Source organism: Balaenoptera musculus, chromosome 6 (genome assembly GCF_009873245.2).
Source record: "Balaenoptera musculus isolate JJ_BM4_2016_0621 chromosome 6, mBalMus1.pri.v3, whole genome shotgun sequence".
Lineage (NCBI taxonomy): Eukaryota > Metazoa > Chordata > Mammalia > Artiodactyla > Balaenopteridae > Balaenoptera > Balaenoptera musculus.
Genome location: NC_045790.1, coordinates 84,657,937 through 84,681,258, shown reverse-complemented (window position 1 = coordinate 84,681,258; position 23,322 = coordinate 84,657,937). Strand labels below are relative to the sequence as shown.

Sequence of the window (23,322 nt, the reverse complement as noted above, 5' to 3'; positions counted from 1 at the left end):
CTGCTTTATTAATTTAACTCTGGTTTGTATATCTTTTTTAGTTTAACTTATCTTCTTACCCCACTAGATCCACAAGAAGGCACTATGGTGGTTCTCCCAGCAGAGTCTCAACAGCTTTTGGTCCAGCTTGTATATTTTCTACCCAGTCTGCCTGCTGATTTGCTTTCTCGGTTAAGTCGTTGCTGTATTATGGGAAGACTCAGTTCAAGTTTGGCTGCCATGCTTATCGGGATACTGCACATGAGGTAGCATGCTCAAGTGAGCTGTATTTTAAGTGTATAATCTCCCCCCTCCCTCTGTCCTTTTACTGGCAATTCATGAACTGTAGAGGATTTTTAAAATACTGCTCCTCCCTTCATTTGCTCTTAATGCAACAGTTAAAACTGTCGATACTATTATTAGATAGAGGAAGTTCACTAGAGTAAGACTGTTTCAGATTATTTGTTTAGTGACTTGTGTAGGTGGATTGGAATAAGGGTTAAAATTATCAAAAGTATGCAGTGAGGGTTCAGTGGCAGGTGAGAGTACTGTGCTTAAAACCTTCGGTGTTACGAAATGGCCGTACAGACCTTCCTTTCTGGAAGGGAGCTCAGAATTTAATGTAGCTGACGAAATAAATAAGTTTGTAGACTCAGACAAGGAATCACTTGAAATATCTTTGTGTGTGTGTGGCAAAATATACATAACATAAAACTTACCGTTTTAACCAGTTTTAGGTATACAGTTAAAACTGTTCAGTGGCATTAAGTACATTCATATTGTTGTGCAACCAGCACCACTATTCATCTCCAGAACTTTTCATCATCCCAAACTGAAACTCTGTACTAATCATTTCCCCTTCCCCCAGCCCCCGTTTACCACTATTTTATCTTCATGATTTTGATTATTCTAGGTAACCTCATATAAGTGGAATCATACAATATTTTCCTTTTGTGTTTTGCTTATTTCACTCAGTGTAGCTTTTCAGGGTTCATCCATATTGTAGCATGTTTCACGGTTTCCTTTTTTAAGTCTGAATATTCAATATTCCATTGTATTCCATTATACCACATTTTGTTTATTCATCTGTTGATGGACTCTTGGTTGTTTCTACCCTTTGGCTATGGTGAATAATGCTGCTGTGAACACTGGTGTACAGATACCTGTTTGAATCCTTTTAATTCTTTTGGCTATATACCCAGAAGTGGAGTTGCCGGATCATATGGTAATCTGTTTAATTTTTCAAGGAACTGCCATACTGTTTTCCATAGTGACTGTACCATTTTACTCTGAAAGGTATTATAACTAATAGTGTTTCGTATTGCGAGTGTTCAAAGTATTCTTAAAAACTTCATGTCTGTATCAGGCATGGTACTTTAGTATTCAGCAATATTTGTTACTGATTGTGGCCTATGGACAGGGTCTGATATGGTTTTAGGCAGAACTGAAAACTTGAAGACTAGCTTCCTTGTGGCTTCTTGTACAGATCCCCTATCCCAGTTCAACAGGAGTAGCTCACGTTATTAGTAGATTTTCTTTAGCTTTGTTTGCCAGTTTCTTCATACCAGTATAGGACATATGTTTGAATGTTGTCACCCAGAGTGTGCTTCATAACTGATGATAACATTTCCTTTTAGCAAAAGAGAGCTGTTGGCAATGTGTTGTTTGTATGTGAAAATTCAAGGTTTATTTCTGTGTTCATGCGCATTAAAGACAGACTTGGTCTTAATTTGAAGTACTCTAAACATTTATTAGTTTTCCATGTTTTCCTTTCTTAGAAATTAAAAAACAAAACAAAACAAAAAAACCAAAGCCCTGTTCTTTGTCTAGTGCAGCACTTAAATGCTAGGCCTTTAAAGAAATATTATTTCTTTTCTTATAACGTAAGTGGTTTCAAGTTAATAAAACTTCCAGTGGAGGGCACTGTTCCTTTGATATAACTATTGGAGGCTCTGTTTTAACATTCATTTAAAAGCACCTTTTGGGGCTTCCCTGGTGGCGCAGGGGTTGAGAATCTGCCTGCCAATGCAGGGGACACGGGTTCGAGCCCTGGTCTGGGAAGATCCCACATGCCGCGGAGCAACTAGGCCCGTGAGCCACAATTACTGAGCCTGCGCGTCTGGAGCCTGTGCTCTGCAACAAGAGAGGCCGCGATAGTGAGAGGCCCGCGCACCGCGATGAAGAGTGGCCCCCACTTGCCGCAACTAGAGAAAGCCCTCGCACAGAAACGAAGACCCAACACAGCCATAAATAAATAAATAAATAAATAATTAAAAAAAAAAAAAAAAAAAAGCACCTTTTGAACACTTCTTGAAATTGATTCTCTTTGGAAGCTATATTTAATATCTTTATCAGTTATGATTGACTTATGCTTAATAACTTTTGTCAAGGATTTTTTCAAAAGTTTTTTTTACTTTTTTCTTTTTGTGGATTTGTGGTGAGTATTGAGAAAATCTATTAATTTACAAATAATGGTCATAGGGGTTTATAATTATTAAGAGCAGAATGTCATTGTAGTTAAAAGTCCACTAAGTTAAATTTTGCTTATTAGTATTTGCACAGAGTTTGTTAGTAGACTTCTCTTTCTGTAGATGTATTGTTCCTATCTATTCAAATTAATCTCTCTTAAAAAATAAAACAAAATTGGGACTTTTCAACTTTCTCAGGCCAGTGGCATTATTATTGTATCACTTTTCCGAGATTTAGAATTTAAGAAATTAAGAATATTTCCTTAGAAATAACCTGGGTTATTTCATATGTTTAGTTTTCTCTTCAAAATATCCCTTTCTGTCCCTGATCATGAGTATAAACTAGCCAGCTTTTTCATTATCTCACACCTGTACTATTATAGCAAGTAGTCTTGCTTCTTAGGCCCATGTATTTTGTGCACTGTTGGCAGATTAATTTTCCTGAAATATTCCTTTAATCATTTCTGATTTTCATCTGTTACATTAATTGGACTGTGAGATCTATTTCACTTCAGGTATTGTAGTTCTGATGCTCTGGTGTCTCTGTCTGAGAGACTTGAAGAGCAGGTTACCAGCAAAGAATATCAGTGTGTTCCATGCATGAAAAACTCATCAGCTAAAAAATTGTTGGTGTTCATTTTATCTTTTAAAAAGTGTACTTAGAATTCCTGCTCCTACCTTTTTTACCATCTACTTAGAGCATTTTTGAGTTTGATTTTTCCCCCTATCTGTGTTGTTCTACTGGCCTTTACTCATTCCTTATCCTCTCTGCTCCTAGTTTATTTACAGCTGGGTTGGGGAACATAAGACGTAAATGTGGAAAGGTAATCTACACTGTTAGATAAAAATATCAGAGAAGGGAGAAGTTCTTGGACTGAGAAATTCGGCTTGGTTTTTAAGTAGAGTGAATATGTGAGCTGGACTGCCAGGAACAGTTCTGGTTTACTTCTTTGGTCCCCAGCACGTTTAGTAATAGCATCCCCTTTTACTCTCAGAAGTGTTCTGGCTTGGATAGTATATATATTCATCATAGTTTTAAGGGCAGCGTGATATATTGCTTGTCTTTTGTCCAAACTAGACTCTTAAATGGATTTCCTACCCGCTTTAGCCACTGGATGGCACAGTTTTCACTGGGTTTAAGAGGATATTAGTTTGTTTTCTAATCACCATTTTGTACTCCTTTCCATTGAGCATCTCTGATGTTTTATAACCTCGTAGCTTGTGATATTCCCTCCATAGCCCTTTGCTTATTGTGGGAATGATAATCAGAAGAGTGTTTCCATTATTTTTAACTCCCCAACTTTTAAGAATGTTAATAAATACAGTTATTTCATAGGTAAAAAATTTTTAGTGCTTCTAGTTGAATTAGAAATTCCTAATTTTGTCTGACATTTATTCAGATTTCTGTGATAAAAATTTGTAGTTTCAGCTTGTTGGATCTGATCATTCTCAGCTTTTTTTTTTTTTTTTTTTGCTGTATCCATGGTTGACATTTGCTCTATTCCTTCTCAGACTTACCTTGAAGAGAGTTTTTAAAGGAGTCACTGGAAACTGATCTCATAGCAGGAACCAGATAATCCTCATTTAATGAGAAGCTGCTGTACATTTAGCTGTTCCCTGGAGTCCCCTACCAGTACTTCAGCCACAATATTGTGAAGTAGACCTAGTTACAACTTAGAAAAGAATAGGAACACATAGTTATCTTAGAGTGGCTTTAAATTGAAGTATTCTTTGCCTAATTAAGATACTTCTGCTTAGGTAGGAAGCAGGAACTTGTTTAATTAAACTTAACTCATTTATGTAAGCAAGGTAAGACTTTATAAAAATCAAGCAGTAAATACATAGCAGCTGAACGTACTACTGAAAAGCAAAACTTTATCTTGGCTCCTTCGGTCTGATTTTCAAGTGGTGTGGAAAACTTTTTAAGTTTGTACGATATTTGTGGACCAATTATGCTTTTCAGTGAAACTTTACATAAATATAAATAAGTTAGAAGTTACATTTTCCATATTGTGGTACTTGAACCCTTATATATAAAGTTAATACATACTGTGGATTTTGTTTAAGCTATTAAATTAGACTTGTTTTCAATAAAGAAAAATGGTTATATATGCTGTGCTTTATTCTTGAGTCTTCAAGTGGTCACTTCTCGTAATAGTTCTCCCATTGTTTATTATAGATCATCATTTTCTGGATGGAAGTCTTCAGTTAAAGACTGGTTGATGAGTGATGTGGACTATTTCAGCTTCTTATTTTCAACACTTACAGGTAACCACATTGATCTGCCAAGTTGAGGAAAGGAAAAAAGCCTAGCATGAAGATTCTCCTGAGATTTACTCTCATACCTGTTTGGCTCTAAGTTTTGAACCCCATTGCATACTTTAAAAAGTTGATGAACAGAATATCCATTTTAAACATGTTTGAAATGTTTAACATGATAGGAAGAATATCAGATTTCAATTAGCCATTTTTTGCATTTCATTGACCTCAAAGCAAAATTAGTAAAATGAGTCTAGAAATGTTATAAGTTCGATTTCTAAGTATTACTACTATTGTTTTAAATGATGTACTGTCTCAGTATTTTTGTTTTGTACTTGGATGATGAAGATGAGAATCTTTGAAATTTTCTGAAGACTTGAAATTTGGAGACTTAATTAATATGTTAAGTCAGAATCCAAAAAGAACTTGACAGGTTTCTGATATGGAGCTGAATCTAGCAAGATAAATATTATATAAAAGATAAAAGTAGACCCCTTCATGTTTATTTGATAGTTTTGGATGTACACATTTGAGATGGAGGTGAAGGCTTTATGTTTTAATAGTAGTACTGGTCAAAAGGTTTAGTGGTTTTAGGAAACTCATTAGGAATCAGTAGTGGGGTGTAGCTTCCAAACTAGATGATGACTCTCTAGGGCGTGTTCCCGGAAATATAGTGATCTGAAAATATCAAAGCAGGTAGCTAGGGTCAGACCACATTGCAAGTATTCTGATCATTCCAAGAGCTATCTTTCAGGAGGGACTTTGGCAAGTTGTCTATATAGGTCAGGCCAAGTGTAATAGAGGTGGTAAGAGAATCAGAAAGTTTATTATGTAAGGTATGGTTGAAGGAACTGCATTGTCAAAAAAAAGACTTAGGAGGGATGGAGTAGTTTTAAAACATTTGAAGGGCTATTATGTAAGAGAATATAGAGTTTGGTATTTGTATGAATGAGTATATTATTTTACTTGTTCAATAGCTTTTTTAAACCTACCATTAATTAGAACGATTATGCCTTTCACAGTTATTTAAGTAAAGGTGGTAATGCCCCCAATATTAGGGGTAAAACCTGTTTCTTGCTGTATCATAGATTGAGTCAGGTTACATCCTTTGTGAACATAATTATATGAATTTTACTACATTACATTACATTGCTAGCATTTCATTTTTAAAAATACTACACACGAAATACAGAAATTCAGAGGAGACAAGGTAACTTAAGGAAGAATTTAACTTGAAGATACATGTCATCTGTTTTTAAAAAATTAATAAAGAATGTCACTTGCTTTGTGATTTATTTATTTATTTATTTATTTATTGGCTTTCTTTATACCCAAATTAGGGTTTTCAAAAGAGGAGCTGACTTGGCTTCAGAGCCTTCGAGGAGTTCCTCATGTCATCCAGACGCAGCTTTCCCCTGTGCTGCTTTACCTTACTGACTTGGATCAATTTTTACACCATTGGGACGTAACAGAGGTAATTGTCCATTTTAAAAGAAACTCATAATTACTAGAATTCAGTTAATCAACTGCCAATAGTTGCTGTATGTTAGGGTTGCCTTGTATAAGATACTTTTAGAGATTCAGAGTAGTATAAAACACAGTCCATGTTCTGAAAGTGCTTGTGATCCTTGCATAGATGTCTGTTTCTAAAAGAAGAGTATTTTCATTATAAGTTATGCCAATACAATAGAATAAATTAGCAATTTGAACGATAGAGACAAATTTATTTTCTTTTGTCTAGCATAGGGAAGAAAGGATGGATCCATCTATGGAAAAGAGGAAAGGCTTCATAGAAAAGGAAGAATTTGACTTAGGTATTGAAGGATGAATAAGAGTTAGGGTAGGATTTGGTATTCTGAAGGTGGGTTTTTCTTTTTTTTTTTTTTTTTTTTTGTGTTATATATATATATATATATATATATTTTTTTTTTTTTTTTTTTTTTTTTTTCACACACACACACACTGTATTTTATTTTTACAAGACATAAATAGACTGAAACCAAGCATTGTACATGGATGACCACAACAAAAGCAACAATGATTGCAATTACCAAACATGAAACACACTCATACTATGTCATAATATTGACATTCAGTCCAGTAATCCTCCACTGTAACAGCTCCTTTACTTTGCAGTGAAAATTGATTTGTATATTCTTTGCCTCTGAGTCCTTGTGGGATTTTTTTTTTTTTTTTTAATTCAGACAGAAAGTCACAAAAATTATACTCATCCTCATCAGTTCACTCAGTCCCATGTAATTAATTTTTTTTTCATCTTGATCTTTTGTTAGCACTTTTATGAGTTCATCAGTTTTTCATTAGAGTTCTGAAAATGCTTATTCATTCAGTTCAGCAGTACAGTCAGTTACCAGAAACCTGTACTTGTCAGAGTCTTTTCCATGAATTTCTTGAAGATGAAACCCTTTTATAGGAACATATTTGCAAAATCATCAGAGTACACCCAGAACTGTCTGTAAATGACAAAAGACTTAAAAATGACCACGGTTAAAGATTTGATGAAAGTTCATAATAATGCAGTTGACAAGAAAATTAGTTATTTCTGAGATATACATTTTAAAGTAATAACTAGGATTATTACTTATAACATTATACCAGAACATATAAGATTTTAGAAATTTCATGTAATGTCTGAAACATTTATATTAACATATTTCCATACATATTTCCATACAAATACAAATATAAGATTTTTAGAAATTTCATGTAATGTCTGAAACATTTATATTAACATATTTCCATACATATTTCCATACAAATACAAATATAAAATTTTTAGAAATTTCATGTAATGTCTGAAACATTTATATTAACATATTTCCATACAAATAACCCAATGAAAGTTTAGTATTAGTTGTTTTGTTTGTTTTTTTATACTGCAGGTTCTTATTAGGCATCAGTTTCATACACATCAGTGTATACATGTCAATCCCAATTGCCCAATCCAGCACACCACCATCCCCACCTCACCGCAGTTTTCCCCCCTTGGTGTCCATATGACCATTCTCTACATTTGTGTCTCAACTTCTGCCCTGCAAACTGGCTCATCTGTACCATTTTTCTAGGTTCCGCATACATGCATTAATATACGATATTTGTTTTTCTCTTTCTGACTTACTTCACTCTGTATGACAGTCTCTAGATCCATCCATGTCTCAACAAATGACTCAATTTCGTTCCTTTTTATGGCTGAGTAATATTCCATTGTATATATGTACCACAACTTCTTTATCCATTCGTCTGTTGATGGGCATTTAGGTTGCTTCCATGACCTGGCTATTGTAAATAGTGCTGCAATGAACATTCGGGTGCATGTGTCTTTTTGAATTACGGTTTTCTCTGGGTATATGCCCAGTAGTGGGATTGCTGGGTCATATGGTAATTCTATTTTTAGTTTTTTAAGGAACCTCCATACTGTTCTCCATAGTGGCTGTATCAATTTACATTCCCACCAACAGTGCAAGAGGGTTCCCTTTTCTCCACACCCTCTCCAGCATTTGTTGTTAGTAGATTTTCTGATGATGCCCATTCTAACAGGAGTGAGGTGATACCTCATTGTAGTTTTGATTTGCATTTCTCTAATAATTAGTGATGTTGAGCATCTTTTCATGTGCTTCGTGGCCATCTGTATGTCTTCTTTGGAGAAATGTCTATTTAGGTCTTCTGCCCATTTTTGGATTGGGGTGTTTGTTTCTTTGATATTGAGCTGAATGAGCTGTTTATATATTTTGGAGATTAATCCTTTGTCCGTTGATTCATTTGCAAATATTTTCTCCCATTCTGAGGGTTGTCTTTTCGTCTTGTTTATGGTTTCCTTTGCTGTGCAAAAGCTTTGAAGTTTCATTAGGTCCCATTTGTTTATTTTTGTTTTTATTTCCATTACTCTAGGAGGTGGATCAAAAAAGATCTTGCTGTGATTTATGTCAAAGAGTGTTCTTCCTATGTTTTCCTCTAAGAGTTTTATAGTGTCCAGTCTTATATTTAGGTCTCTAATCCATTTTGAGTTTATTTTTGTGTATGGTGTTAGGGAGTATTCTAATTTCATTCTTTTACATGTAGCTGTCCAGTTTTCCCAGCACCACTTATTGAAGAGACTGTCTTTTCTCCATTGTATATCTTTGCCTCCTTTGTCATAGATTAGTTGACCATAGGTGCGTGGGTTAATCTCTGGGCTTTCTATCTTGTTCCATTGATCTATGGTTCTGTTTTTGTGCCAGTACCATACTGTCTTGATTACTGTAGCTTTGTAGTATAGTCTGAAGTCAGGGAGTCTGATTCCTCCAGCTCCATTTTTTTCCCTCAAGACTGCTTTGGCTATTCGGGGTCTTTTGTGTCTCCATACAAATTTTAAGATGATTTGTTCTAGCTCCGTAAAAAATGCCATTGGTAATTTGATAGGGATTGCATTGAATCTGTAGATTGCTTTGGGTAGTATACTCATTTTCACAATGTTGATTCTTCCAATCCAAGAACATGGTATATCTCTCCATCTGTTGGTATCATCTTTAATTTCTTTCATCAGTGTCTTATAGTTTTCTGCATACAGGTCTTTCGTCTCCCTAGGTAGGTTTATTCCTAGGTATTTTATTCTTTTTGTTGCAATGGTAAATGGGAGTGTTTCCATAATTTCTCTTTCAGATTTTTCATCATTAGTGTATAGGAATGCAAGAGATTTCTGTGCATTAATTTTGTATCCTGCAACTTTACCATATTCATTAATTAGCTCTAGCAGTTTTCTGGTGGCAGTTTTAGGATTCTCTATGTATAGTATCATGTCATCCGCAAACAGTGACAGTTTTACTTCTTCTTTTCCAATTTGTATTCCTTTTATTTCTTTTTCTTCTCTGATTGCCGTGGCTAGGACTTCCAGAACTATGTTGAATAATAGTGGTGAGAGTGGACATCCTTGTCTCGTTCCTGATCTTAGAGGAAATGCTTTCAGTTTTTCACCATTGAGAATGATGTTTGCTGTGGGTTTGTCATATATGGCCTTTATTATGTTGAGGTAGGTTCCCTCTATGCCCACTTTCTGGAGAGTTTTTATCAGAAATGGGTGTTGAATTTTGTCAAAAGCTTTTTCTGCATCTATTGAGATGATCATATGGTTTTTATTCTTCAATTTGTTAATATGGTGTATCACATTGATTGATTTGCGTATATTGAAGAATCCTTGCATCCCTGGGATAAATCCCACTTGATCGTGGTGTATGATCCTTTTAATGTGTTGCTGGATTCTGTTTGCTAGTATTTTGTTGAGGATTTTTGCATCTATATTCATCAGTGATATTGGTCTGTAATTTTCTTTTTTTGTAGTGTCTTTGTCTGGTTTTGGTATCAGGGTGATGGTGGCCTCATAGAATGAGTTTGGGAGAGTTCCTTCCTCTGCAATTTTTTGGAAGAGTTTGAGAAGGATGGGTGTTAGCTCTTCTCTAAATGTTTGATAGAATTCACCTGTGAAGCCATCTGGTCCTGGACTTTTGTTTGTTGGAAGATTTTTAATCACAGTTTCAATTTCATTACTTGTGATTGGTCTGTTCATATTTTCTGTTTCTTCCTGATTCAGTCTGGGAAGGTTATACCTTTCTAAGAATTTGTCCATTTCTTCCAGGTTGTCCATTTTATTGGCATAAAGTTGCTTGTAGTAGTCTCTTAGGATGCTTTGTATTTCTGTGGTGTCTGTTGTAACTTCTCCTTTTTCATTTCTGATTTTATTGATTTGAGTCCTCTCCCTCTTTTTCTTGATGAGTCTGGCTAATGGCTTATCAATTTTGTTTATCTTCTCAAAGAACCAACTTTTAGTTTTATTGATCTTTGCTATTGTTTTCTTTGTTTCTATTTCATTTATTTCTGCTCTGATCTTTATGATTTCTTTCCTTCTGCTAACTTGGGTTTTGTTTGTTCTTCTTTCTCTAGTTTCTTTAGGTGTAAGGTTAGATTGTTTACTTGAGATTTTTCTTGTTTCTTTAGGTAGGCTTGTATAGCTATAAACTTCCCTCTTAGAACCGCTTTTGCTGCATCCCATAGGTTTTGGGTCGTCGTGTTTTCATTGTCATTTGTCTCTAGGTATTTTTTGATTTCCTCTTTGATTTCTTCAGTGATCTCTTGGTTATTTAGTAACGTATTGTTTAGCCTCCATGTGTTTGTCCTTTTTACGTTTTTTTCCCTGTAATTCATTTCTAATCTCATAGCGTTGTGGTCAGAAAAGATGCTTGATATGATTTCAATTTTCTTAAATTTACTGAGGCTTGATTTGTGACCCAAGATGTGATCTATCCTGGAGAATGTTCCGTGCGCACTTGAGAAGAACGTGTAATCTGCTGTTTTTGGATGGAATGTCCTATATATATCAATTAAATCTATCTGGTCTATTGTGTCATTTAAAGCTTCTGTTTCCTTATTTATTTTCATTTTGGATGATCTGTCCATTGGTGTAAGTGAGGTGTTAAAGTCCCCCACTATTATTGTGTTACTGTCGATTTCCTCTTTTATAGCTGTTAGCAGTTGCCTTATGTATTGAGGTGCTCCTATGTTGGGTGCATATATATTTATAATTGTTATATCTTCTTCTTGGATTGATCCCTGGATCATTATGTAGTGTCCTTCCTTGTCTCTTGTAACATTCTTTATTTTAAAGTCTATTTTATCTGATATGAGTATAGCTACTCCAGCTTTCTTTTGATTTCCATTTGCATGGAATATCTTTTTCCATCCCCTCACTTTCAGTCTGTATGTGTCCCTAGGTCTAAAGTGGGTCTCTTGTAGACAGCATATATATGGGTCTTGTTTTTGTATCCATTCAGCCAGTCTATGTCTTTTGGTTGGGGCATTTAATCCATTCACGTTTAAGGTAATTACCGATATGTATGTTCCTATGACCATTTTCTTAATTGTTTTGGGTTTGTCTTTGTAGGTCCTTTTCTTCTCTTGTGTTTCCCACTTAGAGAAGTTCCTTTAGCATTTGTTGTAGAGCTGGTTTGGTGGTGCTGAATTCTCTTAGCTTTTGCTTGTCTGCAAAGCTTTTGATTTCTCCATCAAATCTAAATGAGATCCTTGCCGGGTAGAGTAATCTTGGTTGTAGGTTCTTCCCTTTCATCACTTTAAGTATATCATGCCACTCCCTTCTGGCTTGCAGAGTTTCTGCTGAGAAATCAGCTGTTAACCTTATGGGAGTTCCCTTGTATGTTATTTGTCGTTTTTCCCTTGCTGCTTTCAATAATTTTTCTTTGTCTTTAATTTTTGCCACTTTGATTACTATGTGTCTCGGCGTGTTTCTCCTTGGGTTTATTCTGTATGGGACTCTCTGCGCTTCCTGGACTTGGGTGGCTATTTCCTTTCCCATGTTAGGGAAGTTTTCAACTATAATCTCTTCAAATATTTTCTCTGGTCCTTTCTCTCTCTCTTCTCCTTCTGGGACCCCTATAATGCGAATGTTGTTGCGTTTAATGTTGTCCCAGAGGTCTCTTAGGCTGTCTTCATTTCTTTTCATTCTTTTTTCTTTAGTCTGTTCTGCAGCAGTGAATTCCACCATTCTGTCTTCCAGGTCACTTATCCGTTCTTCTGCCTCAGTTATTCTGCTATTGATTCCTTCTAGTGTAGTTTTCATTTCAGTTATTGTATTGGTGATCTCTGTTTGTTTGTTCTTTAATTCTTCTAGGTCTTTGTTAATCATTTCTTGCATCTTCTCAATCTTTGCCTCCATTCTTATTCCGAGGTCCTGGATCATCTTCACTATCATTATTCTGAATTCTTTTTCTGGAAGGTTGCCTATCTCCACTTCATTTAGTTGTTTTTCTGGGGTTTTTTCTTGTTCCTTCATCTGGTGCATAGCCCTCTGCCTTTTCATCTTCTCTATCTTTCTGTAACTGTGGTTTTTGGTCCACAGGCTGCAGGATCGTAGTTTTTCTTGCTTCTGTTGTCTGCCCTCTGGTGGTTGAGGCTATCTAAGAGGCTTGATGGGAGGCTCTGGTGGTGGGTAGAGCTGACTGTTGCTGTGGCGGTCAGAGCTCAGTAAAACCTTAATCCACTTGACTGTTGATGGGTGGGGCTGGGTTCCCTCCCTGTTGCTGTGGCGGTCAGAGCTCAGTAAAACCTTAATCCACTTGACTGTTGATGGGTGGGGCTGGGTTCCCTCCCTGTTGGTTGTTTTGCCTGAGGCAACCCAACACTGGAGCCTACCGGTGCTCTTTGGTGGGGTTAATGGCAGACTCTGGGAGGGCTCACGCCAAGGAGAACTTCCCAGAGCCTCTGCTGCCAGTGTCCTTATCCCCACGGTGAAACAGAGCCACCACTCGCCTCTGCAGGAGACCCCCCCAACACCAGCAGGTAGGTCCGGTTCAGTCTCCCCCAGGGTCACTGCTCCTTCCCCTGGGTCCCGATGCACACATTACTTTGTGTGTGCCCTCCAAGAGTGGGGTCTCTGTTTCCCCCAGTCCTGTCAAAGTCCTGCAATCAATTCCCTCTAGGCTTCAAAGTCTGATTCTCTAGGAATTCCTCCTCCCGTTGCCGGACCCCCAGGTTGGGAAGCCTGACGTGGGGCTCAGAACCTTCACTCCAGTGGGTGGAATTCTGTGGTATAAGTGTTCGCCAGTCTGTGAGTCACCCACCCAGCAGTTATGGGATTTGATTTTACTCTGATTGCGCCCCTCCTACCGTCTCACTGTGGCTTCTCCTCTGTCCTTGGACGCGGGGTATCCTCCTTGGTGAAGTCCAGGGTCTTCCTGTCAATGATTGTCCAGCAGCCAGTGGTGATTCTGGTGCTCTCGCAAGAGGGAGTGAGAGCACGTCCTTCTACTCCGCCATCTTGGTTAATCTTTCCAAGGTGGGTTTTTCTAATCAGAAAAGATTATTCGGCAGTTCCTTTGGTTTTAAGAATTAGTATGTAGTTTATCAGAGTTAAATTTTAAACCCTAATTTCTCCTTAAATTTTTAAGTTCAACTTACAAATCTTATTTTTTAGATAAATATAGTAAATTTAAGGAATCATTTTAAAGGGAGACTGATTATATTTTATTCCTTTTACAAACTATTTAAAACTTTAAAACTGTTTAAATAACTTAATATATTCACTATTCGTCAAGTAGTTCAGTTTTTTGACAAACCTTCACAAATGTTACAGTAAATCTTAAATATTTAATAAATTTATATAAGTATGATAAATCTTAATATCTTTAAGTTTCGGTACTGTTTATAGTGAAATTCAAATTAAAACCACAAGTCTAAATTAATTATTGATATGTTTTAAATTGGAATTACAGGGCTGATCTTTTACCCTAATAGTCAAAATTGTCTTCTGTGTTACAAATATGTAAACTAAATATGTAAAAACATCCTAACTGTTAATACTAAGGATTTGAGTCTCTAAAAACATGTATCTATTAGTTAATTTCTGTTATTTATTTCTTCAGTTTCTTTCCTTGCATTGGAAAGGTGCTTGCCCAGTAGGAATGCCATTGTGTCATCCCAAATAATTTTGGTTTAAACCTTGCAAATTCTGAGGTTATGTTCTCTGCTGGACAATTTTTTTTTTAATGACTCAGAAGGTTTCTGGTTAGGACACTGACTATATATTCTTTTCTTGTAACTCCTAATTGCTAGGCCATAAGCCTTTTTTTTTTTTTTTAAACCACTTTGTCAGTGTTCTCAGCAAGGTAGTCTCTGGAACCTACATCTGTTTTGTTGCTATACCAATTGCTTTTTATTAAAATCAACTGATCTATTTACTACTTCTTTCGTTCTGTTCCTGAATACTCTTCATGTTCTTCCTGTCCCTTAGGGCTATACCTTTTGTAGATGTTTAACACATTTCTCTCATGGTTTTGTTTGACTCTGATCACAATACTTAAGTCATGCCAATGACACTTTGTTCTTTTTATTACCCTGGTGCCTATATATATATGAACATATATAGACTCTGAAAAAATAGTGGATTTTAAAAAGTGAAAAATAATGAATTGGGTAACCAACGTAATTATTTAACATCTGAAATTTTATATTAATCCATAGTAAGTGAAGAGAGCTAAGAAAGACTGAGATTGAGGCCTTGAATACTAGATTGGGAAGTTTAGGTTTGCCAACAGTAGTATTGGTAGTTGTTTTGTAGGACAGACTGTTTCTAATGTTTTTAAACTGTATCATGCTGTATTGGAAAAACCATTGTATGGGGATAAGTGGGCCCCAGATTCCCGGCATAAATTTGTTAGTGTCTAGTTTGGTAACTTGGACAACTCCATTAATCTTTCTCTGACAATTACATTATCTGTGTAAAGCCAAGACACAATTGTCATGAAAATGTGATCAGTTGTATTTGAGTGTACATTTGGCAAGAACATGTATTAAACTTCAAGGTTGCTGTCTTTGAAATGTTAAGACATACATTAGGAAAAATCTGAAAGTTTTGGTTTTAGTTTTTGAAGTTCTTAAGTGAAGATGTCAATTTTATTTTGGATAAAATTTGCCATATTTAAGTTGGCCTCTTCATGTGAAATTATTTGAAATATATAGTTTTTGACAGCCTTAGTATAAAAATTTATTTTTCTAATTTTTTTTTTTGGAGTAGGTATTGTCACAAAGTACAATTTAGAAGAATAGAAGGATAATAGTAAAAAGTGTTCCTCCATTCCCTATCTCCCAGCCATCTGTTTTCCCTCCCTAGTTTCTAAATGTAGTCTTTTTTTTTTTTTAATTTTTATTGGAGTATAGTTGCTTTACAGTGTTGTGTCAGTTTCTGCTGTACAGTAAAGTGAATCAGTTATACGTATACATATATCCCCTCTTTTTTAGATTTCCTTCCCATTTAGGTCACCACAGAGCATTGAGTAGAGTTCCCTGTGCTATACAGTAGGTTCTCATTAGTTATCTAGTTTATACACAGTAGTGTATATATGTCAATCCCAATCTCCCAATTCATCCCACCCTCTCTCCCCCCGCTTGGTATCCCTAAGTTTGTTCTCTACATCCGTGTCTCTGTTTCTGCTTTGCCAATAAGTTCATCTGTACCATTTTTCTAGATTCCACATAAAGCAATATTATATATTTGTTTTTCTGACTTACTTCACTCTGTATGACAGTCTCTAGGTCTATCCATGTCTCTGTAAATGGCAGTATTTCATTCCTTTTTATGGTTAAGTAATATTACATTGTATACGTGTACCACATCTTCTTTATCCATTCCTCTGTTGATGGACATTTAGGTTGCTTCCATGTCCTGGCTATTGTAAATAGTGCCTCAGTGAACACTGGGGTGCATATCTTTTTGAATTATGGTTTTCTCCATCTATATGCCCAGGAGTGGGATTGCTGGGTCATATGGTAGTTCTATTTTTAGTTTTTTGAGGAACCCCCATATTGTTCTCCATAGTGGCTGTACCAATTTACATTCCCACCAACAGTGTGTGAGGGTTTCCTTCACATCCTCTCCAGCATTTATCGTTTCTAGGTTTTTTGATGATGGCCATTCTGACCGGTGTTAGGTGACACCTCATCTAAATGTATTCTTTTAGGTAACTTTTGTGTCGTCACAAATGATTACATGTGCTCTTTTGGTTTTCTCCTTTTATAGAAGTAACATACTCTGTACACTGATTTGGATCTCGCAGTTTTCACTTAGTATATTTGCGGTCATTTCTTCTGAAAGAATTGTATGACCTTGCTGTTAATGATGGAAATAGTAATTAATAGGGAAAGATCACAAAGGGAAAAGGAATCTCTAGACAGAGATACTGTTTACAAATGGAGATGTCTATTCCAGAGCCAATGAAATGTTTTAAGGTTAATTTTATTTGTGATTTACAAAATTTTGAATGGTTTTAAAAGTTATTTTTTAACTAAGTTCTGAAGGATAATAATAAAACATTAATCTAGTTTAAGAAATAGAATGTTTTTCATTATTTTTGAAACCCCTATGTGCTTTTCCCCTCTCCCTTTAGAGTAACACTCTTAAATTTTATCATACTCTTGCTCCTTTATAGTTTTACCATATTAGCATGTAACTCCAAACCATATTGATTAGTTTTACATGTTATTGAACTTTTTAAAAGTGAAATATTTTTTAGTAATTTCCTTTTTATTCATTCAGTATACTCTCTAAGATACCCACTTAATGTGTAAGCAGTTGTTCATTCTTTTTCATTGCTGTGTAGCATTCCATTGTAATCAGATATCATGATTGATGGTTTTTCATAGTTTCAGTATTTTTATCATTCCATTTTTATCTCCACTTTTGGCATGTTAGCTTTGCCTCTTATGTTTTTAACCATTTGCTCTTCAAGTTAATACAACCTACCTTCTATACTGTACCACTTCATGTCATAATGTAGTGTGTAATGATGTGTGAGGTCATTCTTATTTTTGTTTCTCTGCATGTAATGTGTGTTTTTTTTTTCTCTCTACATGCTTTTTTTTTTTTTACAAGTTTTAAAGATTTTTCCTTTTATCACATTTTTTCCAGCAGTTTGATTATATTAATACCTTTTTTTCCCAATGCTTTGAAATGTCAAATGAGTAATTTTGTTCTCTTTTATTTTTAAACTATTTGCAGAGACAACACAAAATTATATAATGTTACATTTATTTTAACCTACACTTCTTCCTTCATAAGGTTACTTGTCTAAACATTTCACTAATGTACAATTTTAAACTGAGAAAAAGAACAAAGTTACAAGTGTGACAATTTATCAGGAATAGATTAAGTGACAGCTGTAACTAGAATCAGAATTAGTAGATTATTTTAATAGTTCCAGGAAGAGTATAATTTACAAAAGTACATTTGAATGATGTTAGGAAGATAGCAGGAGGAATTATTTGCTTAGTCAAATAATTTCTTTTACTTAGTAATATTTATTTAAGGTTCCTCCATGTGTTTTCATGACTTCATAGCTCATTTCCTTTTAGCACTGAATAATATTCCATTGTCTGGTTATATCAGTTTATCCATTTACCTACTGAAGGACATCTTGATTACTTTGAAATTTTGGCAGTTGTGAATAAAGCTGCTATAAATATCTGTGTGTAGGTTTTTGTGTAGACATAAGGTTTCAACTCCTTTGGTTAAATACTAAGGAGAGCAGTTGCTGGATCATATGGTAAGAGTGTATTTAATATTGTAAAAAACCACCAAACAGATTTCCAAAGTGCTGTACCATTTTGTATTTCCACCAGCAGTAAATGGGAGTTTCTGTTGCCCCACATCCTTGCTAGTATTTGGTATTGTCAGTGTTCCAGATTTTGGTCATTCTAATAGGTGTGTAGTGGTATCTCATAATTGTTTTAATTTGCATTTCCCTGATAACATATGATTTGGAGTATTTTTTCATATGCTTATTTGCCATGTGTCTTCTTTGGTGAGGTGTCTGTTATGGTCTTTGGCTGATTTTAAAATTAGGTTATTTTCTTATTGTTGGATTTTAAGAGTTCTTTGAATATTTTGGATTTTCTCCTAATCTGTGGCTTATCTTTTCAGACTCCTGACATTGTCTTTCACAAAACAAAAGTTTTAAATTTTAATGACATCCAACTTATCAGTTATTTCATTCATGCATTGTGCCTTTAGTGTTGTATCTAAAAAGTCATCATACTCAGGGTCATCTACATTTTTCCTCCTATGTTATCTTCTAAGAGTTTTATAGTTTTGCATTTTACATTTAGGTCTGTTGGGATCCATTTTGAGTTAATTTTTGTGAAGGGTTGAAGGTCCGTGTCTAGATTCATTTTTTTTTCATATGGATGTCCAGTTATTACAGCACCATTTGTTGAAAAGACAGTCTTTGCTCCATTGTCAAAGATGAGTTGACTATGTGGGTCTCTTTCTGTTCCATTTATTTATTTATCCTTTTGCCAGTAGCACACTGTTTTGATTACTGTAGCTTTATAGTAATTTTTGAAATCGGTTAGTGTCGGTCCTACAAATTGTTCTTCACCTTCAATATATATTGACTATTCTGGGCCTTTTGCCTCTTTGTATAAACTTTAGAATCAGTTCATGGATCTCCACAAGATGACTTGGTAAGATTTTGGTTGGATTTATGTTGAATGTATAGATCATGTTGGGAAGAACTGACATCTTGACAATATTGAGTCTTCCTATCCATGAACATGGAATATCCTCCATTTATTTAGTTCTTTGATTTTGTTCATCAGAGCTTTTTAGTTTTCTTCATATAGACCATATATGTATTTTATTAGATTTATACCTAAATATTTCATTTTTGGGGGTGCTAATGTAAATCGTATTATGTTTTTAATTTCAAATTCCGTTTCTTCATTGCTGATATTTAGGGAAGCGGTTTGACTTTTATATATTAATGTTGTATCCTGCAACCTTTCTATAATTACTTATTAGTTCCAGGATTTTTTTCTGTTGATTGTTTCAGATTTTCTACAAAGATGACCATGTGATCTGTGAACAAAGACCACCCAATGAATTTTAAATTTTAGATAATGGGTTTTTTTTTTTTTAACATCTTTATTGGAGTATAATTGCTTTACAATGGTGTGTTAGTTTCTGCTTTATAACAAAGTGAATCAGTTATACCTATACATATATCCCCATATCTCTTCCCTCTTGTGTCTCCCTCCCTCCCATCCTCCCTATCCCACCCCTCTAGGTGGTCACAAAGCACCGAGCTGATCTCCCTGTGCTATGCGGCTGCTTCCCACTAGCTATCTATTTTACATTTGGTAGTGTATATATGTCCATGCCACTCTTTCACTTTGTCCAAGCTTACCATTCCCCCTCCCCATATCCTCAAGTCCATTCTCTAGTAGGTCTGTGTCTGATAATGGGTTTTTTAATCTCAACTTTTTTGGTTCATCTTCTGTTTCTCTTACATTCATTTTTCTTTAACTACTTGAATATATTTATAGTAGTTGTTTTAAAGTTCTTGCCTGCTAATTCCGTCATCTCTTTTGATTGCTTTTTCCCCTGGTTATATGGCACATTTTCATGTTTTTAGCATGTCTAGTAGTTTTTGAGTGTATATTGGGCAATGGAAATTTTATGTGGTGGATTTTGTTGTCTTTTAAAGAGTGTTTTGCTTTGTTCTGTCAGGCAATCAAGTTACTTGAGTTATCACCTTTATCCTTTAGGGTCTTGTTTTTAAATTTTGTTGGGGTGGTTTATTAGAGCAAGTAGCCTTTACCAAGGCAAGGATCAGCAAACTACAGCCTGTAGGCCAAATCTTGGTGGCCCTATTTTTGTGCCATCCTGGAGCTAAGAGCAGGGTTTACTTTTTTTTAAAAAACATATTTATTTATTTAGGCTGTGCCAGGTCTTAGTTGTGGCATGCGGGATCTTTTTTAGTTGCGGCATGTGGACTTCTGAGTTGTGGCAGGCGAACGCTTAGTTGTGGCATGCATGCAGGATCTAGTTCCCTGACCAGGGATTGAACCCAGGCCTCTTGCATTAGGAGTGTGGAGTCTTACCCACTGGACCACCAGGGAAGTCCCTGTTTACATTTTTTTGACAGTTGTTAAAACAGAAAATACCCTAAGAATATGTGGCAGAATCTGTATGTGACCTGCAAAGCCTAAAATATTTACTCTTTGGCCTTTTATAGAAAAAGTTTGCTAACTCCTGCCCTAGTGCTAATTTAGCCCTACTATTAATAGGTTCTTTTTCTGAGTATCATCTGAATGACCTGGTTGTTCTATGAAGACACTCCATGCTGGCTGGTTAGGACTCAAACATCTCTCTTCCCTGTTTGAACTTTGGGAATTCTTTTGCTCACAACTCTGCTGCTGCTTTGGCCATGTGGAATTTCATCACCTTGTGTGTGTACAGCTTTTTATTCATCAACGTATCTGAGGACACTGGAGCTGTCTCTCAGGCAAAGAGGATAAGAATTTGGCTTTGTCAAATGGCCTCTCTTGGAGGACAGAGAATCCATTCAACCTTTTGACCATCTTGCTGAGCTGAATTGAGAAAATAGGAGACTCAAGAGGCCTCTGAGGGGCCTGATCCCCTCCAGCATTTCCCAGATTCTTAAGCTGCAAAAGCAGAGAGGCTTAAAAGCTAAGGCAGTAACCTCTGTGACTCATCGTCCTAAGGAAACAATGATTAGTTTAAGTTGCTGGCCTGGAAGTGGGTTGGGTCTTCAGTGTACACATAAGCTCTCATTGCAGACTCTTTTTTTCTTTTAATTTTATTTATTTATTTTTGGCTGCATTGGGTCTTCGTTGCTGTGTGTGGGCTTTCTCTAGTTGCAGCGAGCGGAGGCTACTCTTTGTTGTGGTGCACGGGCTTCTCATTGCGGTGGCTTCTCTTGTTGTGGAGCACGGGCTCTAGGCACTCGGGCTTCAGTAGTTGTGGCTCTAGAGAGTAGACTAAGTAGTCATGGCACACGGGCTTAGTTGCTCTGCGGCATATGGGATCTTCCCGGACCAGGGATTGAACTCGTGTCCCCTGCATTGGCAGGCGGATTCTTAACCACTGTGCCACCAGGGGAGCCCCTCATTGCAGACTCTTAAAGGCTGTAACTTAGTAATGGGGACACACACATACATAACGTGAATATAGATTAAAGGAGAGTTTCACAAAACAATTGCTGAGGACCTCTGAAAACATTGAAAACCATAAAACATTACTGAGAGATATTAAAGATGACTTAAATACATGCAGGGATATATAATGATCATGGATTGGGAGACTCTCTCTAAATAGCTAAATAACTATATATTTATTAAATAGCTAAATAACTATATAATTATTTAAAAAATCTCTAAATAATAGCTCTCTCTAAATTAATCTATAGTATAGATTCAGTGTAATCCAGATCAAAATCAGAGCAAATGTTTTTGTGGAAATTGAAAAGGTGATTCTAAAATTTATATTGAAATACAGAGGAACAAGAATAACAAGAAAGTGTTGAATAAAAATAAAGCCTGAGGGCTTGTACTATCAAATATCTATTACAAAGCCATGGTAATTAAGCAGTTGGGATAATGGGAAAAAGCAAGTGGGGCACAAAAGGACTCTGAACACAAACATGCTTCCAATACTAGGGAACCCTTGGGTGGTCTTTAGAGGCAGCTTGGTTGAAGTGAGTTTGTTCCCCCCACCAACCACGTACGTAAAGAAATACTGGGGTAAGGAAAGAGCCCCAGAATAGAGGCAGGTTGTCTATCTCTTTCTTATCGTTTTTTATTATTCATTGATAATAGTTGAGACATGGCCAACAGGGGAAAGGTAAAATGTAATCTGCCAAAGGTAAATTTGACGACACTTTCTTAGAACAATTGAGCCGTTTTGTAGTGTGAGTATATGGAAATTTTCATTCTGTAAATATATTCCGTGATGTAATTTTATTGGTAAGTGAAAGAATCTCTAAATCTGAATTTTAGTATTTTAATAATTATAATTTCTTTCTTTTACTTGCTCTTTTTAACATTTTAATATAGCAATAAAAAGATTTTATAAAAAGTGTTAGGTGCATGACATTTCTGTATATTTCCTGATAAAATTAGGTAGAAAATACTTCAATGTAGAAATTAAATGTACAAAACCTTCTTAAGAAAAATGAAGTTTTCTATTTTAAAAAAACCCTTAATTTCCACATTGTACCAAATTAGCATGCCTGTTCTGGAATTGTGCAATGTGAGGTCAGGGTTCTGAAGTATGCAAGTTTTTGTTAACACTGTAATTGCAGAAGTGAGGATTGCCTGTATTTGTGTATGTTTATGTGTGTGTATACATCTATGTGTTTATATTTTTATTTACTTTTACTTTGAAACATTTTCAAACTTTGAGAAAAATTATAACTACAGGACAAAGAACTTCTATTTTCTTAGACTATTTGACAGAATGCCCGTACCTCATACTTCAGCATACAGGCATACTTTGTTTTAAAGCACTTTGCAGATACTCTTTTTTACAAACTGAAGATTTGTGGCAACCCTGCATCGAGGATGTCTGTTGGTCTTCATTTTTCCAACAGCATTTGTACTCTTCATGTCTCTGTGTCACAGTTTGGTAATTTTTGCAATATTTCAAACTTTTTCATTGTTAATATATTTCTTATGATGATCTGTGATCAGTGATCTTTGACATTGCTATTGTAATTGTTTTGGGGCATTATGAACCATGCCCACATGAGACGGTCAACTTAATGTGTGTGTTCTGACTGCTCCACCAACCAGCCCTCCCTCATCTCTCTCCCTATTCCCTGAGGCACAACAATACTGCCATTAGGCCAATTAATAACCCTACAATGGCCTATAGGTGTGTTCGAGTGAAAGGAAGAGTTGCACAACTCTTACTTTAAATCAAAAGCTAGAAATAATTATAAGCTTAGTGAGGAAGGCATGTTGAAAGCCAAGATAGGCTGAAAACTAGACCTTTCTGCCAGTTAGCCAAGTTGTGAATGCAAAAGAAAAGTTCTTGAAATTAAAAGTGCTATTTCAGTGAACACAGGAATGATAAGAAAGTGAAACAGCCTTATTGATGACATGGAGAAAGTTTGAGTGGTCTGGATAGAATATCAGACCACCTACAACATTCCCTTAAGCCAAATCTAGGGCAAAGCCTTAACTCCCTTTGATTCTGTGAAGGCTGAGAGAGGTGAGGAAGCTGCAGAAGAAAAGTTTGAAGGTAGCAGAGGCTGGGTCA

The 23,322-nt window shown here is 35.7% G+C and overlaps 1 protein-coding gene across 2 annotated transcripts in view; it reads left to right on the top strand.

Moving 5' to 3' along the window:
• The window catches only part of TEX10 (testis expressed 10), a 60,951-nt gene that overhangs the window by 24,094 nt on the left and 13,535 nt on the right, over positions 1–23,322 (top strand). For both annotated transcript variants that reach the window (XM_036854594.1, XM_036854593.1), the window contains 3 exons: positions 68–245; positions 4,627–4,715; positions 6,047–6,180. In XM_036854594.1, the coding sequence (XP_036710489.1) occupies positions 68–245; positions 4,627–4,715; positions 6,047–6,180 (401 nt within the window). The remainder of the gene's footprint in view (positions 1–67; positions 246–4,626; positions 4,716–6,046; positions 6,181–23,322) is intronic.